Source organism: Mobula birostris, chromosome 14 (genome assembly GCF_030028105.1).
Source record: "Mobula birostris isolate sMobBir1 chromosome 14, sMobBir1.hap1, whole genome shotgun sequence".
NCBI lineage: Eukaryota > Metazoa > Chordata > Chondrichthyes > Myliobatiformes > Myliobatidae > Mobula > Mobula birostris.
This window is the reverse complement of record NC_092383.1, coordinates 51,018,213-51,042,674: the sequence shown is the minus strand read 5'-3', so window position 1 is coordinate 51,042,674 and position 24,462 is coordinate 51,018,213. Positions and strand designations below refer to the sequence as shown.

General features: G+C 39.2%; 1 protein-coding gene across 3 annotated transcripts in view; it reads left to right on the top strand.

The window, feature by feature from the left end:
* The window catches only part of LOC140209892 (bcl-2 homologous antagonist/killer-like), a 121,305-nt gene extending 112,150 nt beyond the window's left edge, over positions 1-9,155 (top strand). For all 3 annotated transcript variants that reach the window (XM_072278526.1, XM_072278527.1, XM_072278525.1), the window contains 2 exons: positions 1,958-2,138; positions 3,895-9,155. In XM_072278526.1, the coding sequence (XP_072134627.1) occupies positions 1,958-2,138; positions 3,895-3,999 (286 nt within the window). In that variant the 3' untranslated portion in view covers positions 4,000-9,155. The remainder of the gene's footprint in view (positions 1-1,957; positions 2,139-3,894) is intronic.
* The last annotated feature ends 15,307 nt before the right edge of the window (positions 9,156-24,462 follow it).

The window sequence follows — 24,462 nt, the reverse complement described above, 5'->3', positions numbered from 1 at the left end:
GGGGATACCTGTATTTGTATATAGTTGAATGACAATTAAACTTGAACTATGAACAATCTACCTATGACTCTCCATATAGCTGTAGCTGTTGATCAATTGTATTAATGTTGTATTTTGATTCAACATAATTAAATGAATTATATTGCTGATATAATTCTTGGCTGTGCTGGTGTGTGGCCAAGTGGTTAAGGCGTGGTCTAATGATCTGAAGGTCGCTAGTTTGAGCCTCAGCTGAGGCAGCGTGTTGTGTCCTTGAGCAAGGCACTTAACCACACATCGCTCTGCGACGACACCGGTGCCAAGCTGTATCGGCCCTAATGCCCTTCCCTTGGACAACATCGGTGGTGTGGAGAGAGGAGACTTACAGCATGGGCTTCCATACAACCTTGCCCAGGCCTGTGCCCTGGAAACCTTCCAAGGGGCAAATCCATGGTCTCATGAGACTAATGGATGCCTATAATAATTCTTAGCTCTGAGTTCTTGGCTAATTTTATAATGTAATGCTGTTGCAGTTTCCCCATAATGTACAAATATAGCTTCCATTCTCCCTTTGTGTGTTATCTATAAAATGTAGTTGCATTCATCTGTATGGTGCATCCTAAACAGTAACCTTGAATTTTGCACAAAGTTGTAAGTAGATCTTCTCTCCAGACAGATTAATTGGAATTGGGATAAGATATTTAAATACTCAGTCAAAAGATAACCTCTCTGGAAATTATGGTTTCAACTGCTGTTGTGTATTCCAATCTAACTTGCTATTAAATTTTCTGGATTTCTCATTCACTTTAAACATTCGTTAAAGTATGAATTGTTGAAGTTGCATTGTGATAGCTCATGTCTAACTGTTTTTCCTATCCTTTATTTCTGCCTTCCTTTGGATGATGGACTATAGGCTCTTTTCTATAGCTTGATTAGTACTGCTTTGCAACAGTAAGGGCAAGTAAATTCATTCTCATTTTGCCTTGTACTCTTTTAACTTGCATTAATTTGGCAATTTGGCAATTTGCAAGTGAATGAGATTTTGCAAACAGAAGTGGTAATATTAACACATCTTTTCTGTTAACTGAAAGTTTGAAATAGCTAGAGAGGTCATGAATAAGCAAACACTAACTGTTAAGTAATTTCTGTTCTTGTAGTACAGCCTGATTAACAGTAATTGGAAGAATATTTAAAATGAAAACCTGCAAATGCAGGAGTTCTGAAATAAAAACAGAAAATGTTAGTACACTCAGCAAAGAGATCATCTGTAGGTCAGGATAGGGGTGTGTGAGGGAGGAGTGGATAAGTTAAAGGGAATATCTATAGTGAGGCTACAGCTGCTAAGGCGATCCCAGTGTTTACTAAAACATTTAGTTAAAGAATTAGGACATTTAAAGGCTTGAGTGTATGATTTTATCATTCATACTCCATAAGACCATTATCATGGAATCACCCATTGAGGAAAAAATAGCTGAGAATAATCAGTTACCAAGTTCCGCAAGAAAATTTCACTAATGATACTGGAAGTCATGTAGGATGAAGTTGATGTCTTGCAATGTAGTTAAACTTTGGGTGTTAACAGTTGCTGCTGCTGTGAAGAGCTGTGGGAATCCTATTGTGATATTGAGTGACAATTACTTAATTGAAACTGCTTGTTTAAAGATGAAATACTGAATTTATTATTGAAAACAAGTTGATTTTAAACTAGTAAAACTGGTAAATTTTATCCCAATTTTATATAACTATGAATTGGATTGACTGGATTTCATGACCATGGTCAAGTATTATCCAAGGTTGTTCACTTATTTACAGTTGACAATCTTATGTAATAGCTATTTATATAAGCAGCAGTATTGAAGTGACCATTATTCAACATGGGTAGCATGATCATGCCTTCTGTGTTAGAAGCACTATGTGCAACAGTTTCTATTAGCTCAGAACTTTAAGGTAATACTGTTTTTGTGCATTCTTCTTGCAGGCTTTTTGAAAGTGGTATAAATTGGGGCCGTGTAATTGCTTTATTGGGCTTTGGCTATCGCATGGCCATTTATGTCTTCCAGAATGGTATGAAAGGATTCATCAGTCAAATTGCAAAATTCATTGCAAAGTTTCTTTTGAAAAATAGAATTGCACAATGGATTGCAATGCAAGGAGGCTGGGTAAGTGCAAGGAACTATATTGCCTGTTTTCAACTGTTGACTTGTTACTTGTTAAGGAATTACTCGGCTTGTTTTTTTTTTAGCAGTTTTTTTTCTTACCACTCTAGCTTTCTCCTGAAGCATAGTTTTAGCATTTCAATAACTGTCCAAAAAGTTCACTCTATGAGAATCAGAAGATACTCTTAATTTTTCAGTTCAGATCAGGTGGGGTCCACAGGCACCTTGCATGGCATAAAAAAAAAGGTTGGGAGCCCCTGGTCTCGGTTTATCTGATGCCTTTTTTCTTTCAGTTTCTAACGGCTTCTTCTCTGCTGCTTTTAAGCCCTGGAATGTTGAAGCCAGATATAGACCATCTTTTGACAAGTAACTGAGCACGAAAGGGTTGATCTTGAAAAAAAAACATTATTAAATAAATTGAGTTGGCTGTTGAGAAAATAGTGACTTTTTTGGATGTCTACGTATTTGCCAATATTGAGGAAAGTCAGTCACATGCTATGCTTGTTATTTGAGTTCAAGTTCAAGGATAGTCTAAAGAGGTGTAAGTATTTTGGGGAAAATTGATTATTTAGTATAATGATTAATCAGTGTTGAAGTTTGATTACTTTTTTTAAAATGTATCTCCCTCATAATACTTTTGCAAAATTATGTAACTAATTTTTAATGCAATGTACAATTTCTCAACAGCATTCTTATAATTCAGCTGAAAAAATCTTGATTCGTCTGAAAAACTTAATATTTAAATCATTTAATACATAAATGGTTATTTCCCCTTCTCCCCCCTCCCACACCATGTGATAATAGATAGATTCCTCTGCCTTTTGGTAACAAAGCCCCAAGTATTGACTTTTTGGGAACAGAACCAAATTGAGCCTTTGTCGTAGAATCATAGAAAAGTACAGCACAGAAACAGGCCCTTTGGCCCATCTAGTCCATGCCGAACTATGTAAGCTGCATACTCCCATTGACCTGCACTGGGACCCATAGCCCTGCATACCCCTGCATACCCCTACCATCCACGTACCTATCCTAACTTCTCTTAAACATTGAAATCAAGCTCGCATGCACCACTTGTGCTAGCAGCTTATTCCACTCTCACAACCCTCAGTGAAGAAGTTTCCCCTCAGGTTCCCCTTGTACTTTTCACCTTTCACCTTTAACCCTTAACACTTAGCCCATGGCCTCTAGTTGTTGTGCCACCCAATCACAGTGGAAAAAGCCTGCTTGCATCTATCCTATTTATCCTATCTATGCCCCTCATAATTTTGTATACCTCTACTAAATCTTCTTGCAGTCTTCTACATTCCAAGGAATAAAGAACATGTTTTTTTTCCAAATACTTGGGTTTCTTTTTAGTTCGTGAAACTGAACGTTAGCATTGCTATTGCAGGATTTTGTGAATAAAACATGGGAGAGTCATTTTGTGTGCTTAACAAAAGCTGCAGTTCTTAAAACCCAAAAGCAGTCGCCTTACACTGATGTCAGACCCCGTCAACAACAACTCAATGACGGTGTTTTGTGAATTATGTAGAAGGCTCTATTACGAGCAATGTGTCATCTGTTATTCATTCTATTACCCTACACTATAAATGTAAATTATCAAATGTAACTTGTGTACAATATGGGGGTTTACCTTAGTGATATTTGGTGCAAGTTGATACAAAGGAAATGTTTTCTCTTTCAGAGCTGCTTCCTTGAAATGAAATTAAAATATTTGTTTATTGTAAAGTGTTTGATACCTTCTTTCTTTTCTCCACAGGTGGCAGCTTTAGAGTTAGATAATATTTATGTCAAGTGGATGCTTGGAATTCTGGCTGTGGTTCTGCTTGGTGTTTTCGTGGTTCACAAGTTTTACAAGTCTTAATACATGGATCTTTGCTGGAGCAGGCCTCTAGCCTTAGACTGGAAAAATTATTTTTAGATGCAATTCAGCTACAAAATTGTGAAGACTTGCCACTGATTATGCACGAAATGTCTAACCAGAAATTCCCAGCTGTGATTTATTAGATTGTCAATTTCAACAATAATCATTTTATTTTTTAAATGAATTTGTACCAATTCTCAGGCGGACCACTTGTGTGTAATCCATTTCTAAAACATGAGCTCAGTTCTCCATTCTGTAAGCACAGAACTATTGAGTACTGTACTGGCAACTAGTTCCCATTTATTTGTGAATTTTGTTCCTGCAGGGACAGCATTTGTATCTTGATTATTGAGCCTTGGAGCGTTTGATATGTTTAACAAAAGTTAAGGGTATCCTGTTGTGTCGAGGCAGTTTAATTTTTAACAAAACAAATTGTTCTTTGCAATAAGACCTGGATACCTTCTCTAGGTTTTAAGAGCTTTTGTGTGGTATCCTCTGATTGTTGTAACACGTTGGAAACAATGCAGCATATAGAGCAAATTAAAGTTCATTTTAAAATGACTTGGCAAGTACTTGCGACAAAACTGAGTGCATGATCATTCAATTTGTGGTTATAACTGCCTGAGGCTTAATTGTCTGTCTTTGTCTATAATTTGTGAATTGACTCTAATCTAGTTTGGAATTGAGTCATAATCTGAATTTGGATACCAATCAGTTATGCTGTTGAGCCCAACTGGTATCTCAAAGTATCCTAAGGTTTTTCTGTGTAAATTTGGCCTGAAGATAGATGATGGTAAATTTAAAAGTTATTTTAAAGAAAAACTTTAAATTCAGTGTACTTATGTTTGAGATTATTTGAAGACCAACATAACAATTTGTAACACCCTGGTTCACTTTCTCACATTTGTATAACTCCTTTAATAGTATGCAGTGTGCTATCTGTTATTTCTTGGCACTGTGTTGTAACAGGGTAGCAAATTGCACAGCATCCACCCAAACTGTGGTTTGCCGTGGGAGAGCCATCTCAATCTCACAGTTTTGTCGGGACCGGAGTGTGTATTCTCTACACTTGTGCAGCCAAATACAAAGGGAAAAAACATTTGAGTTTATCCACATTCACTAGGTTGTTTCTTGTTGCTGCTGCTCAATTAACTCCTTGTCTTCTGTCACTAACTTAAGCACATTTCTGCATGGTGGGAAGTTTTTGGAGAAATTGTATAGTATTATGGAAATTGAAATGGGGACAATTTGTGCACATATTCAATGTTAGTGAAATTATCTGTTAGTGAACAGGTAAGAGCAAAGAAGCTGAGTGGAGAGAGGTGGCCATTTTGGAGTGGGAAGTAGGAGAGGGCGAAGGTTATAATGGAAAAATCAGATTTTTTTTACTTGAAGCTCAAAGGATAAAGGGCGAAAATGAATTGTGTGAATAGTTAGGGTATATTTTTGTACCAACGCAAGTGGGGAAAATATCTAATTTTGTAACTTAGTGGCACATGCAGTTTTCAGGTGCACATCCTTACCTCAGGTATTGTGATAAAGAAATTTGCTAATACTATCCAAACTGGAGGAACCCAGTCAAAGAAAACAGTTGAACAAGAACTGTAATTGATACATGGCCACTTTATTGTGTTTTAAATTTATTTTCAAAATGGGGCTGGTTTGCTTCTTGTGCAATGGCTGAGGGATTTTTGGTGCTGATTTTGCTTACAAAGCTTAAAGTTTCATCAATTTGAAAGTTGAGTTTTCTGCAGATTTTGAATGACTACTGAGGGGGCATATTTCCTTTCCCAAACATTATTACTCTATCATTTCCTTGACTGGAAATTGATGCTGTTTACCTTTAGTGATTTGAATTCTGTAAACAAAATGTCTGTCTGTGAAGAAGTAAAGATGGTCATACAGGGCTACTGCATCCATCTCAGTTTTGTGCTCCCAAATTGAAAAATTATGGAAAGGATGTGTGACAGCTATGATGTCAGCTGACAGATTTGTGAGCTGCTGACATAGCTGTTGCCCATGATACTTTGGAGGTTAATTGAGGTCTGTCAGAGGAAATATTATATGTATCCGACACTTTGTGTATTATTTTGCCCAGATTTTGTACACTTTCAAGTATGAACTGAGTAGTCTGAGAGTCTGAGAGTCTGATATGGAGCGACTTGCTCAACCTCATAGCTGTTCTTGCCCAGGGAAATTTTTAAAAACTGTTGTGCTCATGGTCAGTCAGTGATTATCTGTTTTCAGTAGTCACACCATTTCTGACTTCACCTGTAGAAGGCTAATCAAATAGTTTGTGCTCTTTGTGCTGGCTAATTAAGATGTATTTCCTGGTATGGACCAGAGGTGTCTATGTTAAATTAGGTAGTCTGTCTGATGGTTGTACATGATCTTAAATTTGTAAACATTTTTTAACCTATAATACGAAATCTTTGAATTTCAGTGAACATGGATCGTGGATTTTATATGTGTTGAGCATTGAATTCTTTGAAAGCTCATTAAAATCTTAACCAAGTAGAGTTGTTAAATTAGTGGAATATCGGGGGGGTGTCTTTGACTACCTTAAAAAGAATTGAAGCCCAATAAGATAGACATGAAATGAAAAATTAATGAAAGGATAATACAAAAGGAATTTGTGATAGGTCAATATTTGACTTCTCGTGCATAAGGTGCAGCAGAGAAACGTTGAAGCATTGGAGTTATGCTGTGCATGTGATGAGTTCAGCTCTCTACCAGAGCAATCACAACACCTGTAAGTTTGGATGTCAACATTGTTTAGCTGCAGGTGACAGCTATATGCAAGATCAACTTTATCTACAAATAGTGGTGCACAAGACAAATCAAATCTCATCTGAGAATCTGGTAGAACACCAAGCATTACTGAAACCAAGCTCAGTGCATAGAGAATATTGTACAACTCTTTCAAACTGTTAAAAGTTCATGCAGTGAGCCAGAGGTTTTTGTGGTAGAAATACCTAACATTTTAGAAGATGAAATTTGCAGTGAGCTAAATTTCAGCCAAACCTTTTAGAACTGGTTCCTCCAGTTCCTTTCGTATTGAGTTTTTTTGTTTGTTTTCTGTTTAACAAAGGCCAATTTCAAATCCAGCCATATTCTATTGTAAGAAAAATATAAACGCAGAGTAAATTGTAAATGCATTTGAGTTTAGTACAGAGTTATGTGGGGTCCTCCACACTTTAAAATTGGTGGTGTTAAATATTTTTTCCAGGAAACTTCCAAAATAAAAAAAATTTCATCAATTTTAGAACAGCAGAATTTGTCCTTGCAAACATAACAGCATTGACTCTTCTTGGATTTGTGTGATTTTTTTTTAATCCTCTATATGTTTTTTGAACTCCTTTCATCACTCTTTACTAGCAAGCTTTAATTTCCTTTTGTAGGTACGTTTCTTTGTAAGCACTTCTTGCTAGCAATAAATATGGACTGAAAATTTGCTTCTAGTTCCTAATGGATAACTTTTGTTTGCTTCTGGCAAACAAAACATGCAAAGGTCCAAACAAGTATTGTTTTGATTGTAAAACGCAAACAACAGGAATTCTGCAGATGCTGGAAATTCAAGCAACACACATCAAAGTTGCTGGTGAACGTTCACAGAAACTCTTATGTGTGTTGCTTGTTTTGATTGTGTTTGCACATTCCGCAGTGAGTCAATTTAAATACAAACGATAATTTCTTTACAAATACTTTGAATTTTTCCAAGTTTATGCTTGTGCAGCATAAATAATATTTGTGGACCACTGGAAATAAAGTGCAAACCTATCTTCCATTTGGGGAAAAAAAGGATTAATTTATCAGATTTCAGGTGTGATCTTATGGGTAGCTAAGAAATGGCCACTTACTGAAAATGAAACTGCTGCATTTTGGTTCTTGACTCTAATTGCAGTCAGTTTCTTCCTAACAATTATCAAAGATTATTACACTTTCACACAGTCACTATTTGCCTGTTGATCCTGAGGCCTAATTATGATGTTGATGTAAATCATAGGTCACAATGGCAATCATATCCATTTATTCTGCAGACATGTGTAAGTTTGTTCCAGAAAGCATTAGGTTGATGTGGTGAATGTATCTGCCATTGACTTTGCTAATGTTCTAATGGTGTTATGGTGTGACTGTTTAGTCATAGTCATACTTTATTGATCCCGGGGGAAATTGGTTTTCGTTGCAGTTGCACCATAAATAATTAAATAGTAATATGTAAATTATGCCAGGAAATATGTCCAGGACCAGCCTATTGGCTGAGGGTGTCTGACCCTCCAAGGGAGGAGTTGTAAAGTTTGATGGCCACAGGCAGGAATGACTTCCTATGATGCTCTGTGTTGCATCTCGGTGGAATGAGTCTCTGTCTGTGTACTCCTGTACCCAACCAGTACATTATGTAGTGGATGGGAGACATTGTCCAAGATGGCATGCAACTTGGACAGTATTCTTAAGCATTATGTGAAAGTGTTCTTAAGTTTTTATATTTTGCATTTTCTCTCATGAGAACAAATGTGCACTGATTGTCCTGTTGGGAACTTTTTGGAGAATTACCAATTTGAAATGGCTAAAATATGTAAGTACAAAGAACATGTGGCGCTGTATACTTCATGTTGAATCAAATGCAGTTGCAATCAAATTTGTATCAGTTGTGCTGCTCTGTTTACTGTTACTGGAAAGAAATGAGTTGTGTTTGTACAGTGAAATAAAGCCATGTCTTTATAAACAAATATTGTGTTTGCAAATTTAAATAAAACCTATAATAATTCGTTCTTGGAGACATGCTTAATTTGATGCTTAGATACACTAAATAGATTTTGTCTTCACTGACTTCACCAGGAATTTTATGGAGGACATAAGAAATAGGAGCAATGTCAAATTGCCTTTGGAGTCTGTTTTAACACTGAAGATGATCATGGCCGATCTGATCTTGATTTCCGTTTCATTTCTTGGTCTTTTCCTGCAGCTCCTTGCTCTCTCTGCACCAAAAAGCTCTGTCACAGCCTTAAGAATTTTACAATTTGTGTCTCAGGGCTCTCATGAAAGTTAAATCATGATTTTTAGTGATGAAATTCCCGTTGACCTTTTCAGTTGAGAAATCAACCTCTTGAACTTTCTCAGAATTGCCTCCCAATGTAAGCATACGCTTTGTAAATAAGACCAAAATATGTCTTGTACAGTTGGTATGAGACTTGTTTATATTTTGTCATCCTCACAATAAAGATCATGATTGTATTTGTCACCTGTACTTTGTTTCGTGTATAGAGGCATCAAGGAATTTTTTGGTAAAAGCATTTGGCAGCCTTCGACTAAAGTTCATACACCATATTTTCCTATGTTGCAATCATACGCTGAAATTTTTTGCAAGGCAAGTTCATCAAGATTTACTGACACCAGATTTTGCTTGTGTGTTACTGTTCTGTAAAATCATGAGTAATTAATTGGCTCAAATAAATACTGTTAATTGGCCATTAATCTGTACAAAAATTGAGCTTTATCCCATTTAACGTGTATGACAATATGCACCTCATGTGAATGAATAAATAGCAATGTGGTCAAACAACTAACCCAATAAAATACATTTTTAAAATCGCCATCTTGTACAAGTGAGAACAGAAGAATCTGGTTAGATTTCTCCAGAAGAATTTTGCTTTAGGTATAAATCTTTTTTTATGTATTTTTCAAAAAACCTATAGGGGTCGGGAACTAGCTTACTAGCATTGGCTTCTGACTCCAGAGCTCTTATGGAAATAACTAAAGTGCAGTAAATACTGAAATGAAACTACTGAAGTATGTTAAATTGAGGATTTCCCCCTAAAAATGCAGATACATAGATGCTTTGATTTCACAGCTACAAGAACTGAAGTCCCTTACAAAAATAGTATTTAGACCATAAGATATAGGAGCAGAATTGGGCCATAGAGTTTGCTCCACCATTTAATCATGGCTGACTTATTTTCCTTTCAACCCCATTCTCCAATAGCAGCCCAAAGCTACTATCAATACTCCAAACAAAATCTTAATGCTTTATAAAGCCTCCACATTACATCTTTGTTTTTATACTCTAACCCTTTCAAAATGAATGTTAACATTGCATTTGCCTTCTTCACCACCAATTCACCCTGCAAGTTAACCTTTAGTGAATCCTGCACAAGACCCTTTGCACCTCCGATTTTTCCCTCATTTAGAAAATAGTCTACACTTTTTTTTCCTTCTCTCAAAGTGTATAACCATGGACTTTCCAACAGTGTATTCCTTTTGTTTGCCCACTTTCCTAATCTGTCCTAGTCCTTCTGCAGCCTCCCTGCTTCCTCAACACCACCTGGCTCTCCACCGATCTTTGTATTGTCTGCGGATATGGCCACAAAAGCCATCAATTCCATCATGTAAGTTATTGACATACAATAAAAAGAAGCAGTCCCTGAAGAACAACTGTAGTCACTGGCAACTAATCAGAAAAGGTTTCCTTTATTCCCACTCTTTGCCTCCTGCCAATAAGCCAATGCTCTGTCCATGCAAGTATCTTTACTGTCATTCAATGGGCCTTTGTCTTCCTAAGCTGTGTCATGGGCAGCACCTTGTCAAAGGCCTGAAAATCCAAGCACACAACATCCACCAATTCTCCTTTGTCTATCCTACTTGTTATTTCCTCAAATAATTCCAACAGATTTATTAGACAAGATTTTCCCTTAAGGAAACCATGCTGACTTTGGCCCATTTTATCATGTGCCTCAAAGTACCCCAAAACCTCATCCTTGACAATTGACTCCAACAACTTCCCAACCACTGAGGTCAGACTAATTGGTCTATTATTTGCTTTCTTCAGCCTTTCTCCCTTCTCAAAGAGTGGAGTGACACTTGCAATTTTCCAGTCTTATCTAATGCCTCCATAATCTCTTCAGCTACCTCTTTCAGAACCCTGGGGTGTACTCCATCTGGTCCAGTCATTATCTACCTTCAGACCTTTCATCTTTCCAAGTGCCTTCAACTGCATTCACTGCAATTTTGAACTTCCGGCATACCGCTAGTGTCTTCCAGAGTGAAGAGTGATGGAAAATAACAATTCAGTTCATCTGCTACTTCCTTGTCCCCCATTACTCAGTCTCCAGCATTATTTTCCCATGGCTGCTTGTAAAGAGTTTGTATGTTCTTCCCATGACCGTGTGTTTTCTACAAGCACTCAGGTTTTGTCCCGCAGCCCAAATACGTACTGGTTTTTAGGTTAATTGTTCATTGTTAAATTGTCCCATGATTAGGCTAGGATTAAGCTGGGGATTGCTGGATGGCACGGCTGAAAGGGCGTATTCTGCACTGTATCACAATAAATAAATTTTCCAGAAGTCTCGCCTACTACTCTCTACTCTCGCCTCTCTTTTACTCTTTATATAGCTGAAAAACTTCTGGTATCTTCTTTGATATCATTGGCTAGTTTATATTCATATTTAATCTTTTCCCTTTTTTTAGTTGCCTTATGTTGGTTTTTAAAAACTTCTCAATCCTCTAATTTCCCATTAATTTTTGTTCTGATATATGCCCTCTAGTTTGCTTTTATGCTGGCTTTGACTTCCCTTGTCAGCCATGGTTGTGTCTTCCTACCTTTAGAATACTACTTCTTTGGAATGTATCTATCCTGTACCTTCTAAATTGCTCCCAGAAATTCCAGCCATTGCTGCTCTGCTGTCATCCCTTTCCAATCAACTTTGGCTAGTTCCTCTCTCATGCCTCTGTAATTCGCTTTAATCCACAAAACATTTGACTTTAGTTTCTCCCTCTAGAATAGCTAATCCCCTAGTGGGCTCAACCACAAGCTGTTCTGAAAAGCCATCTCGTAGGCATTCCACAAATTTTCTGTCTGGGGATCCAAAATCAGCACCAACCTTATTTTCCCAATCAAACTGTGTATTGAAATCCCCCATGATTACTGTAACATTACCCTTTTGACATGCATTTTCTATCTACCATTTAATTTGTAGCCTATGTCTTTGCTACACTTTGGAGGCCCGTGTATTACTTCCATCAATCTGTTTATTAGAACATAGAAATCTACAGCACATTACAGGCCCTTTGGCCCCCCCTCCCTATCGTGCCAACCATATAATGTACTCTAGAAACTGCCTAGAATTACCCTACCACACGGCCCTCTATTTTTCTAAGTTCTATGTATCTATCTAAGAATCTCTTAAAAGACCCTATTGTATCTGCCTCCACCACCGTCACCAGCAGTGTATTCCACGCACCCACTACTCTATGTGTGAAAAATTTACTCCTGACATCCCCTCCGTACCTACTTCCAAGCACCTTAAAACTATGTCCCCTCATGTTAGCCATGTCAGCCCTGGGGAAAAAAAGCCATTGGCTATCCACATGATCACTGCCTCTCATCATCTTATACACCTGTATCAGGTCACCGCTCATTCTCTGTCACTACAAGGAGAAAAGACATTGAGAAAAGGCAAATTCACTCAACCTATTCTCATAAGGCTTGCTCTCCAATCCAGGTAGCATCCTTGAAACATCTCCTCTATGCTCTTTCTATAGTATCCACATCCTTCCTGTAGTGAGGTGAGCAGAACTGAAATTACCCTTGCAGTTCCTTAAATCTACCCACAGTGATTCTACATCTTCCAATCCTATGTCTTCTTTCTAAGCATTTGATTGCATTTTTTACCATCTGAGCTACACTACCCCCTTTGCATACCTGCCTGTCTTTTCAATACAATGTGCATCCTTCGATGTTAAGCTCCCAACTATAATCTTCATTCTGCCAATATTCAGTGATATCCACAACGGTATACCTGCTAATCTCTTAACTGCACTACAAGATCATCTACCTTATTCCATGTACTATATGTAACTAAATATAAATCTTTCAATCGGATACTCATCACCTTTTTTGATTTTGACCCCCTGTAATTGATGCAACTCATCCCACTAGCTGTAATTTTGCCCTATTTTCTGCCTGTCCTTCCTGACAGTTTCACTACACTTGTATAGCAACTGCTTGTATAGCCTCTGCTTGTATAGCAACTGCCCCATCCTCAGCCCTATCACTCAGTTTTCCCACCTCCTTCCAAATTAATTTAAGCCCTCCCCAACAGTTCTAGTAATCCTGCCTGCAAGGATATTGGTCCCTCTTGGTTTCAGGTGTAATCTGTCCGTTTTGTACAGGTCATACCTTCTCCAGAAGATATCCCAAAGATCCAGAAATCCAAAACCCAGCCCCTTGCACCAGTATTTCTCTTGTTGATTCTTATTCCTTGCAGCATTTGGCTGGTTAGGCAGCAAAGGGGAAGAGAGATGACTTTTCATGTTGAATACTTTTCATCAAAAAGAGAAAGTCCAATAGGTTTAAGTTGCAGAGAGGATTAGGGTGGGGGGAGGGCTCAATAGGACAAAGGGTGATAGGGTGAGGGCATGGTCATGCTCTTGTTTGGATCAGTGGAGGTAGATAGTGAGATAATAAAGGCTCTGAGGGAAAGGCAGTTAGAGAAAGAGTACAAATTGCAGGACTGTACTACATGCCCACAGGTCATGCTGTGCAAATGGAGAGACTAACTGAGCCAGAATCACAGATGATAACTTACAGAATTGATGATTCTGATACGGAGGGAATTGTTACCAAGCCTGGAAAGCTGTAATGTGTCCAGGCAGGTAATCTTGTTTACCAAGCTAGCTTTGGGCCTTGTAACAGTGCACTAGCTGACTGGGCATAGTGGGAATAAGGTGGAGCATTAAAGAGACTGCAGGCAGAAATTCCACATCACCCCAATGAATTGAACACAGGTGCTATACAAAGTGATCATCCAGACGTGTGTCTGGTTGCTCCAATGTACAGAAAGTGCCAGTCAATCACTGCTTCACTTGGCTAGTCAGAAGAGGTAGATGGTCATGTGTGGCATCTCCTACAGGCACTAAGTGCTGTGAGAAAGAGAGTGGTTGGTGGAGCCAGAAGAGAGTCACAGAGGAAATCTATTATTTTGAAGGAGGGGAGGTATCTGGTGGTGGAATCACAATGGAACTGGTGGAAGGTGAGGATTAAAGAAAGGACTGTTCTTCCATCTCTGGTGAGAGCAGATGTGGGAAGTAGATGATATGTAGTCCAAGGCTTTGTTAGCTGTGGTAGAGGGAAGTCATGGTTCAGAAAGAAGGAAAACCTCACGTACAGTAGCACCTGTATGGAAAGTCTTTCATGGAGAAAATAAACATCGCCAGAGGAACTAGGAGAATTGAATGTAGTCCAAACAGAAGGCAGAGTTGGAGGAAGCTTCATTAACAATAATGTAACAAATGTCTGTCACCACCCTGTTCTGATACTGAGACACAGAGACCCAAAAAATGGGGGAGTTAGAGATGGACCATGTGAAGGTGATAGGGAGTGAGGAAAATAACAATAAAGGTAATGAAACTTTTGTGTTTGGTTTAAGTGAAGGAAGCAGCATCAGTGTAGCTACTGATATGCCTTAAGAAGAGGAAGGGCCCTGAGCAGGATTGGAAATGTGACATGAGCCCATGTGGGTTTCCACAGCTGCACCTTCGATCTGGAGGAAGTGAGTGGAATTGGAAGAGAAGTTGTTTAACGTGAGAATCTGCTTAGCCATACAAATGAGTATATTGGTAAAAGAGAAGTTGGTGGGTGTCTCTACAAGGAAGAAGCAAAGGGCCCCAGGATCCTCCTGATGTGGGATGGTGAAAGTTAGGAGCAAGGAATTAGAAACTGTGAAAGAAGCAGAGGGCAACAGAGTTTCTCAGATGTACCTCAAATCAGAACCAGGGACTGAAACAAAGGAGAAATGATGCAGTCAATGGCGGATGAAATGTCTGGTACAGCAAGGGTAGGCTGAAACAGTGGAATTGCCTGGACAATCCTGCTGTTTCTGTTTCAGATTTTCACCACCCTTGGCATTTCTTTGTGAGTTCTTGATGGCTTCAAATAGACTGCAAATCTTTTACATTAAAAAGTGATTATACTTCAGCAACACTTAAAAAGAATGGAAAGTGCTGGAAACACTCAGAGGGTCAGGCTGCATTTTTGGAGAAAGAATAAGAGTTAACACTTCAGAACCTAAAGACCAGGAAAGCTTACACTGTTGCTCTTTCCACAGGTACTCTCAGGTCTGCTGAGTTCTTCTGGCATTTTCTGATTTTATTTCAGAGTTCCAGTGTCTATAGCACTATGCTTTTGTAAAATGTACTAGTTTTCTTCAGACAAACGTTGAACCAAAAACATGGTAGTATATGTGAACTAGGACCTGGTCAAAGAGATAGGTTTAAAACTGCATCTTAGAGAAGAGAGAGGTGGAAAGGTTTAGTGAGGCCTTCTAGAACAGAGCCTCCAGACAGCTGAACGTTTGTCTGTAGTGTGAGTTAATGTAGGATATGTGTAAATATGTTGGAGTTGTAGTACTGAAAATTAAAGGATGAAACGATGCTAAAATAAAGAATGAAATTTAATCATGGTTATAAGTAGTTCTGCATAAGAAGTAAATAACATGAGAAGTGATTCACAACATCATGGAGTAGCTTTAGACTCACTATCCTAAGCGCTCACAGGATCTGTCGTCTGTTTTCATTGTTATCCTCAATCTCACATTCTGGACATTGCACACCTCACGCCACAGCTTTGGTATTATACTCGATGGGCCACATTTTATTTAAGATGCAAAACAACATTAACTGAAAAGAAAGCCCTGGAGGCTAATTTTTAAACCTGTTAAGTCCTTTGATTAGACATTTATTGACCTGAGGCTGTCCTTGTTCGGTATCATTTAGATTTTTTTGACTATTAAGGGAAATATTAGTCATAGAGATTCAAATCATATCAAAAAAAGCAACTCCACTTTAGCAGAATTCATACGGAAGGATACTTTCAATGATTAATGTTACATATCTAGTGTGCTGATTAAAAATAATCAACACAGAGAAACAGAAAATAGGCCTGAAGTTGTAGACTTGAATTCTATGATTCAATCAGTGGAGGAGGAGAAGATGGCGGCACGACGCAGCGCGCAGCAGCCACTCCGGTGAATGATATCTGTTATCTGTCAAGTAGGGTGCCATGCACAATCCTGATTTTATGCAGATAGGCGTGAGGGAACGGAGGAACATCCGGAGAACCTTCTGAAATGCCTTCTTCGCTGCTGCTGCTACTGTGCGATCCAGAATCTCTGGAGGAGAAGGCCCCGAGTCCCCGGCTTTGCTTGTTGCTCGGCGGCCGGGGTGGGGTCGAAGCACTCGGCAGAGATGGTGCTCGGTGTTGGAGGGCTGGTCGGAGGCTCAAAGTTTTCGGACGGACACAGAGTTGGCTGTGGTCGGGTGCTTCCAATGCATCGGCAGTTGTCAGCACCTGGAGGTTTATGGCAGGGAGAGTTTCTCCCTTTCGCCGCTTGCTATCGGGACTGTTGGGAATTGATCGGAACTTTGAGACTATTTTTTACTGTGCCCATGGTCTGCTCTTTATCAAATTATGGTATTGCTTTGCACTGCTGTAACTATATGTTATAATTATGTGGTCTTGTCAGTGTTAGTCTTTGGTTTGTCCTGTTTTATTTGTGATATCACTCTGGAGGAACATTGCATCATTTATTAATGTATGCATTTCTAAATGACAATAAACGAGGACTGAGTGGCCTCATAATCTAATCTAATTGTGAGCAGTTTTGGGCCCCTTACCTTAGAAAGGATGTGCTGGGACTGGACAGGATTCAAAGGAGGTTCATGGAAATGATTCCAGGATTGAACTGCTTGTTTATATGAAGAGCATTGGATGGCTCTTGACCTGCATTCACTGGAATTCAGATGAATGACATCATTGAAACTTATTGAATGGTGAAAGGCCTTGATAGACTGGATGTAGGAAGGATGTTTCCTATGGTGGGAGAGTCTAAGACCAGAGGACACAGTCTCAGAATAAAGTGGTGTCCTTTTAGAATGGAGATGAGGAGGAACTGTTTTATACAGTAAGTGATGAATCTGTGGAATTCTTTGCCACAGACAGCTGTGGAGGCCAAGTCTTTTTGTGTATTTAAAGCAGAGGTTAATAGATTGGTCAGGGAATGATACAGGAAGAAGTCAGGAGTTTGCGGCTGAGAGGAAAATTGGATCAGCTGTGATGAAATGGTGGAGAAGCCTCGATGGACCAAATGGCCTAATTCTGCTTCTATATCTTATGGTTTTATGGCCTTATAATTCTTAAAAACAGGAAATGAACATGTTACTGGAACCTGACATCAAAGGCCAAGTTAACTGAATATGGTTTGATCATAGACAGCAAACAAAACTTAGTGAGGAGCTGGGTTTTGTTTGCCAAATCCAAACAAGTGTTTTGAAGAAGTTATGAACATTCTGGAATGAGAAATTTATAGGAATCTGTAGTAAATTCTTTTCCAAAATGCAGCTGATAATGTTTTGTGCAAGAGATGATTATAAATCAATAAAAGTGTATGAAATCTGCTTCCTCCCTCATTTCACAGAAACTCAGTGAGCTACAGCATAGGAAGAGGCCCTTTGTGATAATGTGCACACACAACCCTTGTTCTTTTCCTTTCTTAAGTACAGTTTTTGCTCCCCATATTGCCAACAAAGGTCCTGTTCCTGTGCTGTACTGTTCTCTGTGTTCTCAGCCGAAGGAGAAATTTTATTGTGTCATTAAGGTCAGAGATGAAGAATAAAAATGCAGTAATCTCAGAAACGTGGCGCAAACCTTAGCTCACAGAGAGAGCGAAAAATTCTCCTAAATGCAGATAAAGACAGGGCGTTTTGTATTCTATGAACTTATTATAAACAGTTAATCATTTACAGCCATTTGCTAAAGAAATTTCTAATCTATCACTGATCAAGTCAAATAACCCTGTTCAATTCAAGGCGATAGGCTGATTCAATAGTTTCTCCTAAATCCTTGACTTTTCTCTGGGTTATTTCCTACATTATAGCAATCACTATACTTCAGTAACATTTTATAGTCTGTGGTGTGAGATATCCTGAGGTTCTGAAAAATGTTATTCCACACTTTGTTTATTTGATACAAATGCTGGAAAGTGTGGGAACTTTTTCTCATAATCAGAGAATCATTTCAGTATTTCAGTGCAAAATCTTCTTTTGCACTAGATCCTTTTCCTTTTAACATGCTTGGTAAACTCTGCCTTATCAAAAGGTGTTTTTGCTCATTGAACAAGTATGGTAATATCCCCAAGAATATTCATGATTTAAGATCCATTCATTTCCTCAGATGTAGAAATTTAGGCTGTTTTACCGAGGATGTTGTACACAATCACAATTACACTATCTCAAATGCAGAAGATTAACTTTCTGTTCCATTAATCACCAGAGGAGCAATGGGATAGCATATAATAACTACTGTTCTAGAGGATAAATTCCAACATATAGAACAGTCAGCATTTTCTACCTTGGTATTTCTAATCTGCTATCTGATTGGCGTGAAATCCCAAAGGTTCAGCGTCTACAATACATATCCAGGTAATGTTTGCTCTGCTCCCTTAAACTCACTTGTCCTTTTAACTCTGGCAGAACCTCATCTGTCACCCCTTTTTAAACTCACCTATTTCACTAAAGAATTTATTATTCTACTGTATAACATTTGAAAAATCTGAGTGATTTGGAATATTAAAGGGAGTAAAATCCAATAGTCAGGAAAATATGCTAGTGCATCCCTTCCAGCTTCCATCAGATGCCGGATCATTGGAGTTTTACTGAAAATTAATTCAAGTGTTTAAAATATACTAGCTGTTCAATGTTTGAAGTTGGACCATAATGATAGTCTTAAGAAAGTGTAGCGCAAGACTATTTCATATTTATTGACCGGACCCATCAATTTAAAACTGTTAAAAATTTTATAGTCAACAGGTGATGTGGAAAACAGTTTCTTGTGTTCTTCTATGCAAAAATTTGCTTTATTTCTACTTCAGAATAACAAGTATTTAATTCCAAAGCTATTGAGTACCTATTTGCCTTACCAAACTAGGAGCGAGCTGAGAATTATATTTTATAACTCAATATAAGTCATTGATCCAAATTATAATCTTTTGCAATAAAAAGATATTACAAAGCTAAATTTGTAGCTTTTGTATTTTAAACCCTTAGAGTACTTTGTCCTCTCAGATGAGAAGGTATCGATTACCTGTAGAATGCTATAGATTAATGTTGCATTGGTAGAGTTTAACTTGACATCTTCTGACACTGAGCAATTGTTAATGCTAAACTATCTGTTTGTATTATTGCTGTGCCATTGCAGGATGAATTCATGCCCCTAGGTTTGCTGAATTTTAAATTAGTCATTCAGTGAAGAGTGAACTTTTGAAAAAAACTAGGAAAATTAGTACATCTATGCTTTGAAAAGCTAACCCACAAAATGTAAAGAAGAATTTTCTATAATGCTTCTCATGTCTTTGGACGTCTTGATGCACCTCACTGCCAATGGACATGCACTTGAAATACAGTTACTGTTTTAATGACAGCCAATTTTTGCCAAGCAGGATCATTTTCTGTCAAGGTCAAGGTATTGGTATTTGTTTATTGTTGTCTCATGTACCAAAATACAATGAAAAGCTTGTTCATGCAGATCAAATTATCACAGAGTGCATTGAGCTAGAATAAGGTAAAACAATAACAATGCAGAATAAAGTAAAAGCTACCAAAAAAGTGCAGTGCAGGTAAACGAAGTGCAAGATCACAACAAAGTAGATTGTGAGGCCAAGAATCTATCATAATGTACAAGAGGTTTGTTCAAGAGTTTGATAACATTGGGATAGAAGTTGATTTTGAGCCTGGTGGTATGTGCTTTTAGGCTTTTGTATCTTCTGTCCATTGGGAGAGGGGAGACAAGAGAAAGTCCAGGCTCAATCAAAGTTCGGCTTGCAACCTGAATTCAGTTAATTGTCCTTAAGGAACTTTATTACTTATCACAATTTGCCACAGAGTGAAGGAAATGAAAATCATGTGATACTTTCTCATTGATTGCTCTCAAACAACCCTTGTTAGAACCACGTGTGAGGACGCTAGCTGAGGAAAGGAGCAAGTTTGGTTATAGTTCCCCACATAGTCACAGAATTTCTCTCAGTGGTTCTGTTCACAGCTTATTTAGCAATCATGTCACCAGGTACAAAGGACAAACAAAGAACTACAGTCAGTTTTCAATGTACTCAAGAGCAGACAGGAGAAACCAATATTGGCCATAACAGGCAATGGACACCATGAATTCTGGCTGGAGCTGCTGTGTGTGCTGTGCTGTTTGCTCCATGGGTTTTAGTGTTTCATAATGTAGAATGCTGACAGCCAAAGTCTTGTTCAATATTGGGTGTCAAGGGGCATGTTACCAGTCAAGTTGGCAACCTTTGGTCTGAAGATACAGAAGTGCTTATGGTGCTGTGGAATAACTTAATTGCACTGGAAAGTACAAAGTCACAAAGCACACATAACAAGCAGTGTTTGCTCACATAGAATCTAGTTGCAAAAACTGAATAGAAACATAGAAAAACTACAGCACAATACAGGCCCTTCAGTCCATGATGCTGTGCCGAACATGTACTTACTTTAGAAATTACCTAGGGTCACCCACAGCCCTCTATTTTTCCAAGCTCCATGTACCTATCCAGGGGTCTTAAAAGGCCCTATCGTGTCCACCTCCACTACCATCGCCGGCAGTCCATTCCACGCACTCACAACTCTCTGCGTAAAAAAACTTACCCCTGACATCTCCCCTGTACCTATTTCCAAGCAACTTAAAACTGTGTCCTCTCATGTTAGCCATTTCAGCCCTGGGAAAGAGACTCTGACTATCGACACGATCAATGTCTTGTCATCTTATACTTTATACTTTACTGTCGCCAAACAATTGGTACTAGAACGTACAATCATCACAGCGATATTTGATTCTGCGCTTCACACTCCCTGGATTACAAATATTAAATATTAAAAATAGTTAAAATTAGTAAATATTAAAAATTTAAATTATAAATCATACAATGTGCTTCAGTATTGTAAAACTGATACTGATCAATATATATACAGAAAGGGTAAATAAAAGAATACTTGCAGCAATTCTTTGGGTGTTCAATTATAAATTTATTTTAGAGGGCAAACACGAGGAAATCTGCAGATGCTGTAAATTCAAGCAACACACACAAAATGCTGTTGGAATACAGAAGGCCAGGCAGCATCTATAGGAAGAAGCACAGTCAATGTATCAGGCCGAGACCCTTCGTCAGGACTAACTGAAAGAAGAGCTAGTAAGAGATTTGAAAGTGGGGGGGTGAGGAGGAGGTCCGAAATGATAGGAGAAGACAGGAGGGGGAGGGATGGAGCCAAGAGCTGGGAAGTTGATTGGCAAAAGTGATACAAGGCTGGAGAAGGGGAGGGGAGTGCCAGAGGAACATGGAGAGCAGGCAAGTATAATTGTGAGAGGGACAGAGAGAAAAAAGAAAGAGAGAGAAAAAAAAGGAAAAAAAAACAAACAAATAGATAAATAAGGGATGGGGTAAGAATGGGAGGAGGGGCATTAACAGAAGTTAAGGAAGTCAATGTTCATGCCATCAGGTTGGAGGCTACCCAGACAGAACATAAGGTGTTGTTCCTCCAACCTGAGTGTAGCTTCATCTTGACAGGAGAGGAGGCCTTGGATAGACATATCAGAATGGGAATGGGACGTGGAATTACAATGTGTGGCCACTGGGAGATCCTGCTTTCTCTGGTGGACAGAGCATAGGTGTTCAGTGAAACGATCTCCCAGTCTGCGTCGGGTCTTGCCAATATATAGAAGTCCGCACCGGGAGCACCGTACGCAGTATATCACACCAGCCGCCTCACAGGTGAAGTGTTGCCTCACCTGGAAGGACTGTCTGGGGCCCTGAATGGTGGTGAGGGAGGAAGTGTAAGGGCATGTATAGCACTTGTTCCGCTTACAAGGATAAGTGCCGGGAGGGAGATCGGTGGGAAGGGATGGAGGGGACGAATGGAAAAGTGGCCAGACATTTTAATTCCACGTCCCAGTGGCCAGACATTTTAATTCCACGTGGCCACGTCCCAGTGGCCAGACATTTTAATTCCAGTGGCCACGTCCCAGTGGCCAGACATTTTAATTCCACGTCCCATTCCCATTCTGGTATGTCAATCCACGGCCTCCTCTACTGTAAAGATAAAGCCACACTCAGGTTGGAGGAACAACACCTTATATTCTGTCTGGGTAGCCTCCAACCTGATGGCATGAACATTGACTTCTCTAGCCTCCGTTAATGCCCCTCCTCCCATTCTTACCCCATCCATTATTTATTTATTTGTTTGTTTGTTTTTCCTTTTTTTTCTCTCTCTCTTTTTTCTCTCTCTGTCCCTTTCACAATTATCCTTGCCTGCTCTCCATCTTCCTCTGGCGCTCCCCTCCCCTTTTCTTTTTCCCTAGGCCTCCCGTCCCATGATCCTCTCCCTTCTCCAGCTCTGTATCCCTTTTGCCAATCAATTTTCCAGCTCTTAGCTCTATCCCTCCCTCTCCTGTCTTCTCCTATCATTTTTGATCTCCCTCTCCCCCTCCCAGTTTCAAATCTCTTACTATCTCTTCTTTCAGTTAGTCCTGACGAAGGGTCTCGGCCCAAAACATTGACTGTGTTTCTTCCTATATGCGCTGCCTGGCCTGGTACGTTCCACGAGCATTTTGTGTGTGTTGCTTTTATTTCAGAGGGGTTTTTTTTGGAAGCTCTTCAATAAATTACAATTTATTCCCAGATAATAGACAAGCCCATTCCTGATTTGAAATTAATATCATTCTGCAGAACAAATAGAAATAGATTGAGGGATAAGGTGGATTTGTGGGTTAACTATCCCTTGTACCAAATGCCAGGCTTGTATCATGACTCAGACTGCTCACTTGGCTCTGAGATTCACAGAACACATTGTTATAAATTAGTCTCCATGGCTGGATGGGGTAAACCCCAGGCTGCTACAGGAAGTGACTGCCACAACTTTTGCAATTACCTTCGCATCATCACTGGCCACGGGAGTAGTACCTGATGAATGGATGGTGACAAATGTTATTCATTTGTTCAAGAAAGGGAGTAGGGCTAAGCCAGGTAATTATAGCCCGGTAAGTCTTACTTCGGTAGTGGGCAAATTATTGGGGAAGACTCTTAGAGATAGCATTTATGATGTTTTGGGAAAGCGTATTCTGATTAGGCCATTCCCTCAGCATGGCTTTGTGACAGAAAGGGCCTGATTGAATTATTTGAGGACGTGACAAAACACATTGATTAACTTGGAGCATTTAATAAAGTTTTCCATGGGAAGCTCATTGAGAGGGTCAGGAGGCATGAGATCCAGGGAAACCTGGCTGTGTGGATTCAGAATTGGTACTTCCCGACAGAAGGCAATTCTGGTTGTAGCTGGAGCGTTTTCTACCGGAAGCTCAGTGACCAGTGCTGTTCTGGGTTACCTATTCTTTGTGACTTCTTTATGTAACTGACATGGATGAGAAAGTGGAAGAGTGGTTTAGTAAATTTGCAGATGGCTTGAAAGTGGTTGGTGTTGTAGATAGTATAGAAGGTCATCGAGGGCTACAACAGAACATTGATAGGATGCAGATCTAGGCTTAGAAGTGGAAGCTAGAATTCAGCAGGCAAAAGTGTGCAGTTATTTACTTTCGAGTGTCAAATTTGAGGGAAGATGGTAGGATTCTTAGTAGTGGAAAGGAACAAAGGACTCCTGGGGTCATACTCATAGATCCCTTAAAGTTGCTGCCCAAGTTGATCGGGTTTGTAAGAAGGCGAGTGGTGGCTTTTGTTAGTCAGAGTATTGAGTTCAAGAGCCATGATGTAATATTGCAGCTCTGTAAAACCCTGGTTAGATCACACTTGGAATATTGTGTTCAGTTCTGGTTACCTCATTATAGCAAGTATGTGGAGCATTAAAGAGGGTGCAGAGGAGATTACCAGGATGCTGCCTGGATTAGAAAGCATGTCTTATGAGCATGTTCAGCTTCAAAGGAGGATGAGAGGTGATTTCATAGAGGTGTACAAGATGATAATAGGAATAGATTAAGTAGACTGCCAGAGACTTATGTAAAGCGCTGTAATGTTTTACTGCTAAGGCCAATGTAATGGCTTCTCTGTAATGTTCACTGCTGAGGTAACGGTTTCTCTGTAGAAACAATGTTTTGGTTAAGGCTGGAGATAACAGGATTGTGGTATGCATGTTAGCCAATTGGAGATTGTTGCTTTGTCTTGTGTATCTGGAAGGATGTTTCCTCGCGGTCTTTTTTGTCGAGAAGGGATGAAGAGGGAAGACATGTGTGGAAAGAGCTGGTAGACCACTGGACGGACTGGGCTGGGATCTGAGGGCCCGAAGATCGGCGACACTCTGAGGATACCGATGGTGGACGAATGACGACTGAGTGAGCTCCAATGTGAACTTATGACTTTTCCTTGAATTGGGCCCTTTTTTAATTTTCATTACTAACCCTATATTCAG